The sequence below is a fragment of the Saccopteryx leptura genome, chromosome 1 (assembly GCF_036850995.1).
Source record: "Saccopteryx leptura isolate mSacLep1 chromosome 1, mSacLep1_pri_phased_curated, whole genome shotgun sequence".
NCBI lineage: Eukaryota > Metazoa > Chordata > Mammalia > Chiroptera > Emballonuridae > Saccopteryx > Saccopteryx leptura.
Window position 1 is genome coordinate 325,795,059 of NC_089503.1, and position 17,631 is coordinate 325,812,689.

Sequence of the window (17,631 nt, forward strand, 5' to 3'; positions counted from 1 at the left end):
CAGATGAGCCTGTGCTCAAGCTGGCGACCTTTGGGTCTCAAATCTGGGTCCTCCACATCCCAGTCCGACGCTCTATTCACTGCACCACTGTGTGGTCAGACACCTTTGCCCATTTTTTAATTGGATCATTTACCTTCCTGGTGTTGAGTTTTAGAAGTTCTTTATAAATTTTGGTTATTAACCCCTTATCAGACGTATTGGTGAATATATTCTCCCATTGCGTGTGTTTTTTATTTTAATGGTGTCTTTTGTTGTGCAAAAGCTTTTTAGTTTGATATAGACCCATTTGTTTATTTTGTCCCTTTTTTTCACTTGCCTGTGGAGATATATCAGCAAAAATATTGCTACAAGAGATGTCAGAGAGTTTACCGACTATGTTTCCTTCCCAGATGTTTATGGTTTCATGACTTACATTTAAGTTTTTTATTCATTTTGAGTTTATTTTTGTGAATGGTGTAAGTTGGTGGACTAGTTTCATTTTTTTGTATGTACCTGTTCAATTTTCCCAATACTATTTATTAAAGAAACTGTTTTTACTTTTGTCTCCTTTGTCAAATATCAATTGACCATAAAGGTGTGGGTTTATTTCTGGGTTCTCTGTTCTGTTCCATTGATCTTTATGCCTGTACTTATGCCAGTACCAAGCTGTTTTGATTACAATGGCCTTGTAGTATAACTTGATATCGGGAATGTGATACCTCCCATTTTGTTCTTCATTTTCAAGATTGATGAGGCGATTTGGGTGTTTTGTATTGTTTGGTTCCATATCAATATTTGGAATATTCTAGATCTGTGAATTATACCATTGGTATTTTAATAAAAATTGCACTGAATATATAGATTGCTTTGGGTAATAGAGACATTTTAATTACATTTGTTCTTCTTATCTATGAACGTGGCATATGCTTCTACTTGTTTGTATCTTCCATGATTTCTTTTTTCAATGTCTTATCATTTTTCATGAACAGGTCTTTTACCTTTGTGGTTAAATACATTCTTAGGTACTTTATTTTTTTGTTGTTGCTGCAATAGTGAAGGAGATTGTCTCCTTAATTTCTCTTTCTGACACTTCACTGTTGGTGTATAAAAATGCCAGTGATTTCTGAATATTAATTTTATATCCTGCTACCTTGCCAAATTCATTTATCAGGTCTAGTAGTTTTTTGACTGAGACTTTAGGGTTTTCTATGTACAGTATCATGTTGTCAGCAAATAGTGACAGTTTTACGTCTTCTTTTCCAGTTTAGATGCTTGTTATTTCTTCATCTTGTCTGATCGCTGTGGCTAGGGTTTCCAGAATTATGTTGAGTAAGACTGGTGAAAGGGGGCACCCCTGACTTGTTCCTGATCTTAATGAGATTACTTTTCATTTTTGCCCATTGAATATGATGCTGGCTGTCAGTTTGTCATATATAGCCTTTATTATGTTGAGGTATGTTCCATGTATTTGCACTTTGATGAGAGTTTTGATCATAAATGGGTGCTGGATTTTATCAAATGCTTTTTCTGCATTATTGATATAATCACATGATTTTTATACTTCATTTTGTTTATGTGATGAATCACATTTATTCGTTTGCAAGTATTGTACCAGCCTTACCTTCCCGGAATAAATCCTGCTTGATCCTGATGTATAATCTTCATAATGTATTACTGGATTTGGTTTGCTAATATTTTGTTGAGAATTTTAGCATCTTTGTTCATCAGGGAGATTGGCCTATAGTTTTCTTTCTTTGTAGTGTCTTTACCTGGTTTTGGAATAAGGATAATACTTGCTTCATAAAGTGAGCTTGGAAATCTTCTCTCCTTCTGAATTTTTTGAAATAGCTTGAGAAGAATAGGTGTTATTCCTTCCTTAAATATTCAATGAAATTCACCTGTGAAGCCATCTTGTCCAGGACTTTTGTTTGTTGGGAGGTTTTTGATAACTGTTTTAATTTCATTTGTTATAATAGGTCTGTTTAGGTTTTCTAGATTCTTCTAGGTTGAGTTTTGGAAGATTGTATGGTTCTGGAAATTTATCCATTTCACCTAGGTTGTCCAATTTTTTGACATATAGATCTTCATAGTATTTTCTTACAATTCTTTGTATTTCTGTAGTGTCAGTTGTTACTCCACTTTCATTTCTAATTTTATTTACTTGGGTCCTCTCTCTTTTTCTCTTGATGAGTCTGGTTAAAGGTTTATCAATCTTATTTACCTTTTCAAAGAACCAGCTTTTGGTTTCATTGATCTTTTGTATTGTATTTTTAGTCTCTGTATCTTTTATTTCCACTCTGATCTTTATTATTTCCTTCCTTCTACTTCCTCTGGGCTTTATTTGTTGTTCTTTTTCCAGTTCTTTTAGTTGCAGCATTAAGTTGTTTATTTTTCTAGCTTCTTATATGCCTGTAATGCTATAAACCTTCCTTTCAAGACTGCTTTTGCTGTGTCCAATAGACTTTCAGTTGTTGTATGTTCATTTTCATTTGTTTAAAAAATTTTTTGATTTCTTCCTTGATCTCATTGTTGACCCATTAATTATTTAATAACATGTTATTTATCTTCCAGTGTTGGAATGTTTTTCAGTTTTTCTATTATAGTTTATTTCTAGTTTCATGCCATTGTGATCAGAGAAGATGCTTGTTATAATTTCAATCTTCTTAAATTTACTGAGTCATGTATTGTGTCCTAATATGTGGTTTATCCTAGAGAATGTAACATGAGCACTTGAAAATAATGTATATTCTGCTGCTTTGTGGTGAAAGGTTCTGAAGATATCAGTTAAAACCAGTTTATCTAGTGTGCCCACTTAAGGCCACTGTTTCTTTGTTAATTTTCTTTCTAGAGGATCTATCCATTGATGTTAGTGGAGTATTAAAATCTCCTACGATTATAGTTTTGTTGTTGATCTCACTCTTTATGTCCATCAAAATCTGCTTTATATATTTAGGTGCCCCTATATCAGGTTCATAAAAATTTACAATGGTTATATCCTCCTGTTGGATTGCTCCCTTTATTATTATGTAGTGACCTTCTATATCCCTTACTATAACTTTTGTTTTAAGGGCTATTTTGTCAGATGTCAGTATTGCTATTGCAGCTTTTTTAAAATTCCCATTTGCATGAAATACTTTTTTTTCCATCCCTTCACTTTTAGTCTATGTGTATCTTTTGTTCTGAGGTGGGTCTGTTGTACACAGCATATGTATGGGTCCTGTTTTCTTATCCATGCAGCTAACCTATTTTTTTTTCTTTTTGTATTTTTCTGATGTTAGAAATGGAGAGGCAGTCAGACAGACTCCCGCATGCACCTGACTGGGATCCATCTGGCATGCCCACCAGGGGGCGATGCTCTGCTCATCTGGGGCGTCGCTACGTTGCGGCCAGAGCCATTATAGCACCTGAGGTGGAGGCCATGGAGCCATCCTCTTTGCCCAGGCCAACTTTGCTCCAGTGGAGCCTTGGCTGCGAGAGAGGAAGGAGAAAGGGAAGGGTGGAGAAGCAGATGGGCGCTTATTCTGTGTTCCCTGACTGGGAATTGAACTCGGGACTTCAACACACTGGGCTGATGCTCTACTGCTGAGCCAACCAGCCAGGGTACCGTATGTCTTTTGATTGGAGCATTTAATCCATTTACTTTTAAGGTTGTTATTGATATGTACTTATTTATTGCCATTTTATTCTTTAAATCTACAATCTTCTTTCTCTCAATTTCTTTTCTCCTTTGCTCTTTTTACAGCAGGGTCCTTAATATTTGGTGCCTACTGGTTTAGTTGTAATGAATTCCTTTAGTTTTTTTTGGGAAACTTTTTATTTCTCCTTCAATTTTAAATGATAGCCTTGCTGGATAAAGAAGTCTTGGTTGTAGGTTCTTGTTTTGCATCACTTTGAATATTTCTTTTTTTTTTTCTGAAGCTGGAAACGGGGAGGCAGTCAGACAGACTCCCGCATGCGAATCCACCCGGCACGCCCACCAGGGGGCGATGCTCTGCCCATCCGGGGCGTTGCTCTGTTGCGACCAGAGCCACTCTAGAGCCTGAGGCAGAGGCCATGGAGCCATCCCCAGCGCCCGGGCCATCCTTGCTCCAATGGAGCCCTGGCTGCGGGAGGGGAAGAGAGAGACAGAGAGGAAGGAGAGGGGGAGGGGTGGAGAAGCAGATGGGCGCTTCTCCTGTGTGCCCTGGCTGGGAATTGAACCCGGGACTCTTGCATGCCAGGCCGACACTCTACCACTGAGCCAACTGGCCAGGGCCATATTGCTTTGAATATTTCTTGCCAATCCCTTCTGGTCTGAAGTGTTTCTGTTGAGAAGTCAGATGTCATCCTTATGGGGGTTCCTCTGTAGGTAATTAACTGTTTTTCTTTTGCAGCTTTTAGTATTCTTAGTCTCTTAAGTTTGACATTTTAATTATAATGTGTCTTGGTGTAGGCTTCTTTGGGTTCCTCTTTTTAAATTTATTTATTTATTTTTTAGCAATTCATTTATTTTTTATTTTTCTGAAGTGAGAAGTGGGGAGGCAGAGAGACAGACTCCTGCATGCACCTGACTGGGATCCACCTGGCATGCCCACTAGGGGACAATGCTCTGCCCATCTGGGCCATTGCTCTGTTGCAACCAGAGGCATTCTTGTGCCTAAGGTAGAGGCCATGGAGCCATCCTCAGTGCCCGGGCCAACTTTGCTCCAATGGAGCCTTGGCTGCAGGAGGGAAAAGAGAGATAAAGAGAAAGGAGAGGGGGAAGGGTGGAGAAGCAGATGGGTACTTCTCCTGTGTGCCCTGGCTGGGAATCAAACCCAGGACTTCCACACACTGGGTTTCTCTTTAATGGGACTCTCTGTGCTTCTTGAACTTGTGTGACTCTTTTTTTTTTTTATCAATTTAGAAAATTTTTCAGCTATGATTTTTTCAAGTGGTTCTCTAGCCCTTATTTGTTCTCTTCTCCTTCAGGAACCCCTATGATGCAGATATTGTCTCTCTTCATGTTGTCGCAGAGGTGTCTTAGAGTTTCCTCAGTCTTTTTGAGCCTCTTTTTTATTTTGCTACTCTGATTTTGTGTTTTCATTTATCTTGTCCTATAAATCACTGATTCGATTCTCTGCTTCATCTGGCTTGCTGTCGATTCCTTCTAGTGCCTTCTTCATTTCTGATATTGTATTTGTCATTTCTGACTGGTTCTTTTTTATGATTTCAATGTCCTTTTTGATGCTTGCTATCTCTTTGTTTAACTTCTCATTGTGATCATCCATTGTCACTTTAGGATTTTTGAGCATCCCCAAAATCATTATTTTATACTCTGAATCTGGTAGTTTACTCCATTTCATTTAGCTCTTTTTCTGGGGATTTTTGTTGTTGATTCATTTGGGTCATATTTCTTTGCCCATTTTGTCTGTGTATTAGGTGCACTGCCTAACTTTGAAGTTTGTTGTGGTGTCTTTAAGAGGAAGATGGGTTCAGTGGTACTGACCGCCAGGCCATCTTATTTCCTTGCTCTAGGAATGCTTCTTGAGGGTAGTGTATACCCTCCTGTTGTATGTGTGTATTGAATGAAGTTGGTCCTTACATGGGTGCAGTTATCCCTTTAGGCTGGCTGGCTCTAAAGGTCAACCTTGATTATGTGTTTTAGATGTTGAGTAATGTCTGTCCTGTTGGGTATATTTATTCTCTGCAGTGTCTGGTTCCTGCTGGACTCCTCCTTTGGGCATGCTGCTTGTATAGCTAGCTGAATCTAGTGTTGGTGCTGTCTGCCACCCACTACTGGTTGTGTTGGTCTTCTTTGGTTGGTGTCAGCCATTGTTTGTAACCTGCTGTGGCTACATGTCTGGAGCTACTGCTCTGTTTGCTGTATGTGTCTGTGTTTTCTGTGCCTGGATAGTGTGGAAGGGGCCAACCTGTGTATAAGGCTCAGATTCCTCCTACTTAGAACTCACCATAGTTCCATAAAATCCCCAAGCTCCATAAGATTTTCTCCACTTTTCAGCTGCTCCACCTCTTCTTGCAGCTGTGTGGTCTCCCCTCAGACTCTTTTGTAGAAAGACTGTGGTGTGAGCTCAAACTGGCCTCACCTCACCAACCCCTCTACAGGTTGCAAGTTTGGTATGTTAGTGCAGCTGAGGTTAAGAATAATACAACATTAGTTTGACCCCCTACTTTAGGGGTCTCTGGATCAGGAGCTTAGTATGGGGAAAGTGGCCACTACTCCAGAGCCTAATCCCCCAGACACTGCTGGATATTTGATTTCTATTTCTTCCCAGTGAGGTGAGCAGCAATTTCAGGTTGAGTGGGGCCAACTATCCCCTCTGCAGAAGTTCTTTCAGCTGGTGAGTCCCTGGTCTCAGGGAGAAGACCGAGAGACTCCTCCCCTGGGGCTGACTGTGACTCCGCAGAAAGTGGCTAAGTCCCTCGATCTGATCCAACAATAGGCTTGTGGGGACCCACACTTTAAATGTCTGTGCTCCAAGCTTCTCTCCCTTTTCTCTGTGGAATTTAGCCCAGTGGGGCAGGATATCCAGCACCTGGGTCAGCTGACTGTGAAGCTCTACCTTCTCCATTTGCATGAGCTGCTTTGCTGGTTTTGACCACAGAGAGTGACGCTCACCTCAGTTAGGTCCAGTGTTCAAGGATCCCTCCCTTAGGACATGCCACCAGCAAGGGTTGTTAGGTCCTGAACCAAGGCTCTCTGCAGCTGGCCACTGGATCTCCCAGCCTGGGCCTCCCTGGAGGGAACCCGGCACAGACCAGTGGGAAACATTGCTTGTGACTGGACCTCAGCAACCTTCTTGAAGCTACAGGCAATCCAGAGTTTGTGGCTGTGTCTGCTGGGCCCAGGTGTACATGGATATACAAAGCAGCACACCTAGGCTTGCTCTGGGCCTTGGGAAGGTCCCAAAAAGACAAAGTTCCCTGAGTCTCGCCTCCTGTATCCTCGGCTGCTGCCCACTTGTTGGGCTCAGCCACTGTAAAAAAACCTCTTGTAGAATCTAGAGCAGGGGTCAAGAACCTATGGCTCGCAAGCCAGATGTGGTTCTTTTGATGGCTGCATCTGGCTCGTGGACAAATCTTTAATAAAAAAATAATAATGTTAAAAATATAAAACATCTCATGTATTACAGTCTATCCATGAACACCGCTCATGTTCATGGTTGCGGGTGGCTGGAGCCAATCACAGCTGTCTTCTGGGACAACACCAAATTTTTATTGGGTAATGCGTAATGTATACAGGTTGTTGTATGGCTCTCATGGAATTACATTTTAAAATATGTGGCGTTCATGATTCTCTCAGCCAAAAAGATTCCCGATCTCTGATTTAGAGCCTGAGGCAATTCAGGGATTAGGAAAGATGGTGTGTGTGGCTTGGCCCCAGGTCAGATTTTTTTCACAGACCTCAGTAGGGTGTGGCCACCAAGAATCTGGTGGGTGTGGCTTCTGAGACCCAGAAATACAGTCTTTCCATAGTCTGGACAGTTCTCCTGAGTCTTCCATGAGGCAGAAGCACCAGTTATAGACTCGGTAGTGTGTGGGGGAAAGCTCCAGCCTTCATGCCAGAAAACTGAGTCACTGACATGCCCTCTCCTTCCTGGCTTCTCAGAAAGGCCCAGTCTCCATAGGATGGGGCAAAAGGGATACCCGAGGGTGGGGCAGTTGCTTTTCCTCAGGCTGATGCCACAGAGAGGGGACTGCGCCACCTAAGAAAGATGGAGACTGCAATATCGGAGAATGATTCAGCACAGGGGTTCTGGTGGCTGTCTCCCACGGTGTCTCTCCCTGGACCACAAACTTCACACTCTCCTTACTAGAGATGGATTAAGGTTGGTTGAGACCCTGTGCAGAAGAAAATATTGGGCCCCTTAAAAAAAGAGGGAAAATAAAAATACATGTTAACCATATTTTTAAATAAATAAAAAATATTATCTACTATTAATGTTAAAATTGCACATATGAAACTAAACTTGGTGTCATTAGAAAAAAGTGTAAAGTTGGAGGTTTGTGGGGCCTTTTAGAAGTCAGGGCCAAGGGCGCGCGCCAGGTGTGCCTGCCATTAAATCTGCCTCTGCTCCTCACGTATCTCTCTATTCCTCTCAGCCTTCCCTTGCCAGAGCCCCAGGTAAGTGGCTGTGAATGATATTTTCTGTGCTGGCCCTTTAAGATGGAGCCTGCGTCCTCACTGAGATCTCCTGTCTCTTTCTCACAGACAGAAACCCTGCTCTTTTCACCGCCAAATGCTGTGTGGGCACCTCTTCTAGGCTCTGGGGCTCTAGGAAATATGTATTTCCCCTTCTAACTCTATCACCCTTACTTTCTTCTTTCACAGCCCAATTTGTTGCAGGTATTATCTACACTTACAACCCGTCCTTCATTTTTCAAGCCTAGCTTCTGCTCCTTTGACATTTGAATGTGCTCAGCCACCAAGGTTAGCAATATTCATCTTGCTGGCTAAGTTTATTTGATTTGATTTTGGGGGAACATAGGACACTATTGATACCACCTCACAGTTTCTCGAAGCCCCCCAAACCCTCCTTGCTTTGGTTTCTGCCTCCCCAACAGCTGCCTAGCCTCCCTCCTGGCCCTTCCTCTCTTGGTTCCCTGGATGGGCCTCCCTCCCTTTGGCCACCCTCTAAATGTGCTGTCACTGGGGTTCTGTCCTTGGCCCTTCACACAGCATTCATCCTCCCAGTCTCATGTCAACTCCCTTGCTTTTAATGACCCCCAGCCTTCTCAATCCCAGGCCCAAATCTCTTACTGACACTCACACACTCTCAGCTGCACTGGACATTTACACGTAGGCATTGTATAGGCTGTCTATTTTGGGCTGAATTGTGTCCTCCCAGAATGCATATTTTGAAGTCCTAACCCCCAGTACCTTAAAATGTTACTTTACTTGGAGATAGGCCTTCACAAGGTACTTACGGTAAAATGAGGTCATTAGGATGGCCCGACCAGGGGTCGGCAAACTCATTAGTCAACAGAGCCAAATATCAACAGTACAACGATTGAAATTTCTTTTGAGAGCCAAGTGTTTTAAACTTAAACTATATAGGAAGGTACATTCCTTATTGAAGTAGTGCCTGCACGTGGTATTTTGTGAAGAGCCACACTCAAGGGGCCAAAGAGCCGCATGTGGCTCGCGAGCCACAGTTTGCAGACCAGGGCCCTAGACCAGTACAATAGTGTCCTTATAAGAAGAGGAGATTAGGACACAGACACACAGAGGAAATACCATGTGAGGACAGATCCACAAGTCAAGGAGAGAGGCCTCAGAAGAAATCAACCCTGCCGACACCTTGATCTTAGGTTTCTAACCTCAAGAATTGTGAGGACGTTTCAGTTGTTTAAGTCACCCAGCCCATGGTACTTGGCTATGGAAGCCTGAACAAGCTAATATGCTGAAGCTCCAGCTGGCTCAAACCCTCCTCGTGACCCACCTTCTCAACTGCTCCTCACTCATCTGAGCCTGGTTAGTATTTGCATACCGTTTCTTAGCATTAAGTCGGTCTTGTAGGGAATGTGTACAGAGTTATATAATGATATATAAAATGCCCAGGTCCAGTGAATCAGAAAGTAAACAGGCAAAGTCACCTTATGGTCATACACTGGCTTTCACCTATAATGTTGATTAGGATTCAGGACACCTGGGTAGGAAAATATTAGATTTCTTCTCCACAAGTCAAGCCAAGAAAGTAGAAATTTTACAGTAAAATGCAGGGTAACATTATCAAGTACATTGTTTATTTTTGAAATAATATTGAGACATTTTAATAAAATGGCATCTTATGCTTCATTATATAAAACCAGGAGTAGTGCCAACATCACATCCACTCACTACAGCAGCAGCAAGGTCATAACATCTCTTAAGCTAGATTTTGAAACATGAAGTACCATATTTCCCATGTATAAGATGCACCTTTTTTCAAAAAATTTGGGGTCTAAAAAATGGGTGTGTCTTATACAGTGGTTGTAGTTTTTTAACTTGCATTTCCCGCTTTTTCGCTCTTGTTTTTGCACTCGTTGTAGATGAATAAAAGTTGAGTTCAATAACTTTATATAAGACCTTTTTCAAATTTTGGGCCCCCAAATGAAGGTCTTATACATGGGAGTGTCTTATACATGGGGGAATAAGGCACATTCTTGTGAAAACATTTTTCCAAGATCAGTGAAATTTATAAAGCATTATATTTATTTATTTCTGTTTTTTGTGTTGGCACCTGACAAAGGTGCCATGATATCAGCATCTTCTCTTTCTCCTCTCCTTTTCCCCTCCCCACACCATCTCTGCTGCCCAGTGGCTTTCTCCCTCAGCTTCTATCACTTGGGCGAAGAAATATGCATTACTATCTGTTGTAATTGCATTTCTGAGTCTTGCTTCACTTTCTTTCTATGTCTGATTCTACTGCTGAGCCAACCCTTTTCACTGTCTGTCTGGTATCTAAACTCTTCAAGAACACTGACCTGATTGCATTGATTAAGAATCATCCAACATATGGAGTCTCTGATCCTCCTCAGAAGTCAGTGGTCTAGTTTGTTAATCAAAGTGGTCTCACCTGAAAGCTTGTTAGAAATGCAGAACCTCAGCCCTCACCTCTGAGTCAGAACTTTTTTTTTGTATTTTTCTGAAGTGAGAAGTGGGGGAGGGCAGCAGACAGACTCCCGCACACACCCAACCGGGATCCACCCGGCATGACCACCAGTGGGTGATGCTCGGCCCTTATGGGGCATTGCTCCACTGCAAGCGGAGCCATTCTGGTGCCTGAGGCGGAGGCCATGGAGCAATTCTCCGTTCCCAGGCCAACTTTGCTCCCATGGAGCCTTGGCTGTGGGAGGGGAAGAGAGAGAGAGACAGAAAGAAAGGAGAGGGGGAAGGGGGGAGAAGCAGATGGACGCTTCTCCTGTGTGCCCTGGCCGGGAATCGAACCCAGGACTTCCACATGCTGGGCCAACACTCTACCGCTGAGCCAACCTGCTAGGACTCTGAGTCAGAATTTGTATATTAAAAAGATCCCCAGTGTTTCAAGTGTACAGTAACATTTGAGAGGCACTGATCTAATTGTCCATTATTTGATCATCATGGCAAAGACTGAGTAGATACACAGACTCTGTAAAGTTCAGGAAACACCGATTTAGTGGTTTCTTGTCACATTGTGATGCTATGATAGGCGTTGAAATATTTGTATAAGGAACTATCTGGATCTACCTTTCTCAAAAGGTGACAGTATACTTGGTAAGCATTTGATATTTTGTAGCTGTTTGATTTAGACACAATTCAGAACTGACTGGCCTAAAGAAGAAATACCATGGACAGCGCTCCAGCACTGGTATTTGATGTGAGAACGAAGGCAGTGAAAAGCCTGAAGGGTCCGTGGCATGAAACACAGGGGGTGTGAATTCTGGGTCTATCATTATGTAGCTCTGGGAATTAAACTTGTTAGTTTGCCTCTCTGAGCCTCAGTTTCCTCATTTGTAAAATAAAGATGGCAATACTTACTTAATACAGGTCGTTTTGAAAAGTTATTGAAAAAAAATCACTAGGCCGGTAGGTGTTAAATAAATATTACTCTTTTCTCCTTTCTTGTCTTATAACACTTCAGTTAAAGTTAGTAAAGCAAAGTCCTTCAAAAATAAAAATAATAAGATGCCTCTAGCTTAGAGCTAATGTTATGAAGCCAAGGGCATCAGAATTGGTGGTGGTGGTGGGAGAGGTGGGGAGAAAAGATGCCCACTCTGGCTCCCAAGGTCTTTATTTTATTTTATTTTATTTATTTTTTATTCAGTGAGAGGAGGGGAGGAAGAGACAGACTCCTACATGCGCCCTGACCAGGATCCACCTGGCAAGGCCAGGAGAGAGTGATGCTCTGACCACCTGGGGCATTGCTCGGTTGCTCAGCAATTGAGCTCTTCTTAGCACCTGAGGTGGAGGCCATGGAACCATCCTCAGTGCCCTGGTCCAACTTGTTCCATTTGAGCCATGGTTGCAGGAGGAGAGAGAGAGAGAGACAGAGAGAAAGAGAGAAGTAAGAGGGTATGGGGTAAATTTGCAAATGGGTGCTTCTCCTGTGTGCCCTGATTGGGAATCAAACCTGGGACATTCACACACCAGGCTGACACTCTACCACTGAGCCAATTGGTCAGGACCCCAAGGTCTTTATTCCATCTCACTAGCTGTTGGACCCCCAGAAAGAGAGTTGGATGGCAGACATGTTCAGCCCCCTACCCTTCACCCTGCAGGGAGGGGTCCTTCACAGCCTCTATGCAGGAATCCAGGGGGTTGCACCCATGATCTGGCTCTATATGGGATACTAAGGAGCCATTCTTTGAAGAGTTGGTCTCCTTAGCTTCTCTGTTGGCCTAGTTCTGTTGAGTCCCCCTCTGAATGTTAATTATACTACCATCACTACTCTGGGGCTGAGTCCATTTCCTTGAGATGCAGTTTTCCATGTCTGTGTAGCTGCATTTTACCCCTGTTGGGAGCAGCTTTTCCATGTAGGGCTCAGCTGATCTTGCACAGAGAGTTAGCCAAGGCTTGCATCATTGCTTTGTATCACAGCTGTAGGTGCTTTCCTTGTTCCCCGAACTTTTGTTCTGACAATTTGCTCAATTCTTAGGTCTCCTTAGAGACTATTCTGCCTTCTTTCACCTTTATACAAGCCCAAGTTCTAATAATTTTCTCTATTCTATGTCATGGATCTAAACGCTAAACATTAATTTGCATCGATTGTTTAAGATTAGATTTTAGCTTCTCTTATAGAAGTTTATTTTACCTACACCTGAGTCTTACAAGCATTCACTTTAAAGTATCTGAAAATGTAACCCATACTTGAACCAAAGGCCAGCTAATGCTCAAAGATTATCTGATACTCCCAGGAAACAGCAGTGGGCCATTGGCCTCCATGAGGGGGGGGGTGAGGGGTAGGGGTGGGCAGGTCTGCCTACCAGAGTAGTTGTGAGAGTGAAATGCAGTCAGTGGCTCTCTGGCATCCAAATATCAACCTTCATCTGGTTGCTAACTTGTTTTATGGGCATAGTGTCTAACACTATGAATTCTCCCCTTTGTTTTCCATCATCACTCAAGGTGACTTATGCCCATATTCAGGGCTGGACCTAGACACTTAGGCAAATAATTAGGCACCAAATATCAAACTGATATTCTTTAAATATTGATTCAACATTTAACGAGAGCAAAGCCTGAGTGCTGTGGAAGAAGGATATAGAAGACTGGAGAATCACTGCCTCCAGCACTCTTTGTCCCCTCTCAGCACAGAGCATTTCTGCTCTCATCCCAAACTTGCTTACTCTGCCTCCTAGGGACAGGGCCCTGCCGCCTTCTGGTCCCTCTCCCTGGAAGACAGTCTGGTGACCATCGCTGTCGCTCCAGCAGGTCCTTGAGTTCCACTCCTTGACACCTGCTCATGGAAGGTTTGTTTCCAAACACACACTGCTTCTTCCTGAGAGTTCACATCAGTGGTGGGATCCAAATAATTTAACAATCGGTTCTCTGCCCTAGTGTCTGTTTTAAGTATAAAAAAAGATATACCGAAAGGTAGTTTATTTTTTTTTGTTATTGTTTTTTTGTTTTTTTTGTTTTTAGAGAGAGGAGACACAGAGAGAGAAAGAGGCAGAGAGAGGAAAGAGATAGAACAGAGGGAGGAGCAGGAAGCATCAACTCCCATATGTGCCCCAGGCAAACCTGGGGTTTTGAACCAGCAACCTCAGCATTCCAGGTTGACACTTTTACCCACTGTGCCACAGCAGGTCAGGCCCTGAAAGGTAGTTTATTATCTCATGCATTTAATACTTAAATAAGAACAATGAAAGAGGTACACAAAACTAGATTATGAGTTTAAAATATTAATGAAAAAATACTAAATAATACCTAACAGAAAACAATAAAACTGTTATTTAAGATATTTCCGCCCTGGCCAGTTAGCTCAGCGGTAGAGCGTCGGCCTGGCGTGCGGGGGACCCGGGTTCGATTCCCGGCCAGGACACATAGGAGAAGCGCCCATTTGCTTCTCCACCCCCGCCCTCCCCTCCTTCCTCTCTGTCTCTCTCTTCCCCTCCTGCAGCGAGGCTCCATTGGAGCAAAGATGGCCCGGGCGCTGGGGATGGCTCCTTGGCCTCTGCCCCAAGCGCTAGAGTGGCTCTGGTCGGGGCAGAGCGACCCCCCCCCCCCCGAAGGGGCAGAGCATCGCCCCCTGGTGGGCAGAGCAGAGCATCGCCCCTGGTGGGCGTGCTGGGTGGATCCCGGTCGGGCACATGCGGGAGTCTGTCTGACCGTCTCTCCCCGTTTCCAGCTTCAGAAAGAAAAAAAAAAAAAAAAGAAAAAAAAAAGATATTTCCATGTTGCTTTTTAATTGGTGTCCTCAGTTGCCATTTTTTTCCACCTCTGGATTGAATGAACATTACTACAGGCACTTAGACTACACTGTTGTGCAGATGAACATTAAAAAGAGTAAAGAATGTAAATTTGTGATTTCAACATTGGCCCAGGCACCTAGAGAGAACCCTGATTACAAGTGCCATTTTAACAACCAGTTCCTGGACCCCATCAGTTCTCCCAAACCAATGTGAACTGGCTGAACCAACCACTGGGTCACATATACATATATGGTAGTGTCTGGGACCCTCATTTGCTGGTGCTTGGGTACCAGCCTCGTGAGCCCTTCTCTTTATCTCGTTGGGCCTGCAATAAGCCCATATTTTAACAATATGACCAAGTGCACTGCCTATTTTAAGGGCAGGTGTGGTAAGGGACGAAAAAAGGAAGGGGAGCCCCCTTCACCACAATCTCTGCGCCTTCATGCAAAAGCCTGAATTCCCATGCCCAGCCTTTCACTTTAAGAGTGATACATCGCCTTCTTAATTTTTTTTCCAATTCAAACAATTTTAAATTATCCAGACTCTTGCTAAAAATTGTGTGAACACCATAAACTTCTATGAAGCACGTTCCTACTCTTTGTACTTGCAAGCCTTAAAAAAATGAAGTTAAAGCCCTGGCCGGTTGGCTCAGTGGTAGAGTGTCGGCCTGGTGTGCAGGAGTTCCAGGTTCGATTCCAGCCAGGGCACACAGGAGAAGCGCCCATCTGCTTCTCCACCCCACCCCCTCTCCTTCCTCTCTGTCTCTCTCTTCCCCTCCCGCAGCTGAGGCTCCATTGGAGCAAAGATGGCCCAGGCGCTGAGGATGGCTCGGTGGCCTCTGCCTCAGACGCTAGAATGGCTCTGGATGCAACAAAGCGACGCCCCAGAGGGGCAGAGCATCGCCCCCTGGTGGGCATGCCAGGTGGATCCCAGTCGGGTACATGCGGGAGTCTGTCTGACTGCCTCCCTGTTTCCAGCTTAGGAAAAATGCAAAAAAAAAAAAAAAAAAAAATGCAAAAAAAATATAAATAAATAAATAAATTTAAGTTAAAGGGAAAGAATGGAGTACACACAAAGTTTGGCAGATTTTCTGCACTGAAAAGGAAAGGAAAAACAAAACGTCCCACATCAGGGAGTTCCCTGTCAATGACTTCAAAGAGGAAAGACGTGAGCTGGGTCTGTCAGAAGGAAAATCTCTTTAGAGTGCATTTTTGTTGTTTGTTACCCCATACATCTTCCCATAAGCACATGGCTAAGACCTAAGTAACTGTATAACGTAATGAGAGTGTTTTTTTCTTTAAATAAATTATGCAAATAGACAACGCTTTGCTGATGGCCAGAACAATCTAATCCCCAACCTCGATCCGGGTCCCAGTTTCCAGCCCACCGGGTGGCGTTCCCCGCCCGCAGCCCGGCGCGGTCTCAGGTGAGTCCTGCGCGCTCCCCACTCCCGGGCTTGCGGGAGGGGCTAGAGCGTAGGCGGAGGGCGGGCCGCGGGCTGGGGGACAGAGATCCGGCCGGGACTGCCGCTTCCTCCCGGCGAGCCTCCTTTGCAGCCACCACCGCAGCCCTGCCCTAGCGCGCGGAGCCTTCGCAGGCCTGCCGCCTGGAGGCGCGGGGCCCGCCGGCGCGTCCCAGCCCCGCAGCTCCGGCCCGGGCGGAGGCCGCCGGACCGCAGAGATGCGGGGCGGGGGCAGGGCGCGGGGTAGGTGACTTTATCCCGCCTCTGTTTCCCTGCCCCGGGGAGCAATGACATCACGCGGCCTTCTCCAGGCGCCGACACAAAGAGAGGCGCGGAGAGGCCGCTGCGGGGTGACCTGGCGGCCGCCCCTGCCGCCCTGGGCTCTGGGGTCCCGCCGGCCGAGCCCGCCGCCCGCGGCCGGAGCCCTTTCAACTCCTCGTGCTCTTCTGCCGCCGCCGCCCGCGCCGCCCGCGCCCGCAGCGCGCAGCTGAGCCCTCGCCCGGCCGCGCCGGCCTCTTCCCATGCGGGCGGCGCGGGCCCGGGGAGGAGAGCCCGCAGCCAGCCGCGCAGCATGCACTGGGGGGTTGGCTTTGCCTCGTCCAGGCCGTGCGTGGTGGATCTGAGCTGGAACCAGAGCGTCACCTTCTTCGGCTGGTGGGCCGGGTCCGAGGAGCCCTTCTCCTTTTATGGGGACATCATCGCTTTCCCTTTGCAGGATTACGGTGGGATCATGGCAGGGCTGGGCTCCGATCCCTGGTGGAAGAAAACACTTTACTTGACCGGGGGAGCTTTGCTGGCCGCAGCTGCGTATCTGTTCCACGAACTCCTGGTCATTAGGTGAGCCGGAGAGTGGGACCCATGCAGGAGGGGCACCTGGCCAGGGCAGGGCTGGCTCGAGGGGGGTATCCGTGCCAGCCCCTCTGTCACTCCGTGGAAATACCCAGAGTCCTGACCTTACCTTTCCCCAGAGGCAGTCCCTCGTCACCTGGCCGTGAGGGGCAGTTTAGAGTTGGCAGGATAATTAAACTGGTATTGGGAAGGAAAAACATTTTTTCCCTAATCTTTCAGTGCTGAAAGCGAAAAGTCTCTGGGTTGTTACGAAGCAAAACAGTCAAATATGAAACGCCCTTAGGAAGATCTTCAGTGCAATGTTTTTGTAACAGTAGAATTAGGCCCTGTAGAAATACTAAGTTACATGTGTATGAAATGCCATATTTGCTTATAGGTGATAATGCTGAAACATTAACCACTAAACTTTATCTTTTATTTAAAGGTTAGTTCTCCCCTCTCTCTCCCCAAAGGTTAACATCATCAAAAGGCTGAAATTGCAAAAGGTCCAAAGACCTCTGGGTCCCTGTTAAGGATGCATGGCCAGGTGTAGTGGTGGCAGTTTTGATGCAGCCTTGCCGGGGTTCTCTGCTAATCTGGTATTTAAAGCTGTAGGAGATCTGGAGGACAGGATAGCCCAGGGGTGTGGAATCACCCTGTACCATGAACAGTTGCATGGGCTGCTTGCCGCAGAATGTTTACAGGATTGACTTGGAAAATGGAGGCTCCTGCTGTTGGTACATCCAGTCAAACAGGAGATCTTTGTTTGAATAGGATAATACCATAGGCTACTGAGATGGTCCTTTGGCTAATTGCTACAGTAATTTACCGTTAAAATTTCTGTGCATTTGAACCCTCTGTCACTAGGAAATGACCCAGAAGTGAGCAGTTTTCAATAGCTTAGAATGTCCCTCTTGGCTAGTATTTTTTAAATAGTGAGAATTGTGTCCACACTGCCTTTTTCCAGTAGGGTGATCCTACACAAATGTTGTAAACAAAGAGAGTGACAGGTG

General features: G+C 44.8%; 1 protein-coding gene across 3 annotated transcripts in view; it reads left to right on the forward strand.

Moving 5' to 3' along the window:
- Window positions 1-15,721: 15,721 nt before the first annotated feature.
- Window positions 15,722-17,631, forward strand: part of FAXC (failed axon connections homolog, metaxin like GST domain containing) — a 66,864-nt gene continuing 64,954 nt past the window's right edge. The window contains exons 1-2 of one of the 3 annotated variants that reach the window (XM_066358839.1): window positions 15,914-16,033; window positions 16,506-16,627. In XM_066358839.1, coding sequence (XP_066214936.1) covers window positions 16,521-16,627 — 107 coding nt within the window. In that variant the 5' untranslated portion in view covers window positions 15,914-16,033; window positions 16,506-16,520. Of the gene's footprint in view, window positions 15,755-15,899; window positions 16,628-17,631 lie in introns of those variants that run through there. The other 2 variants (XM_066358840.1, XM_066358838.1) reach the window with 2 other exon arrangements.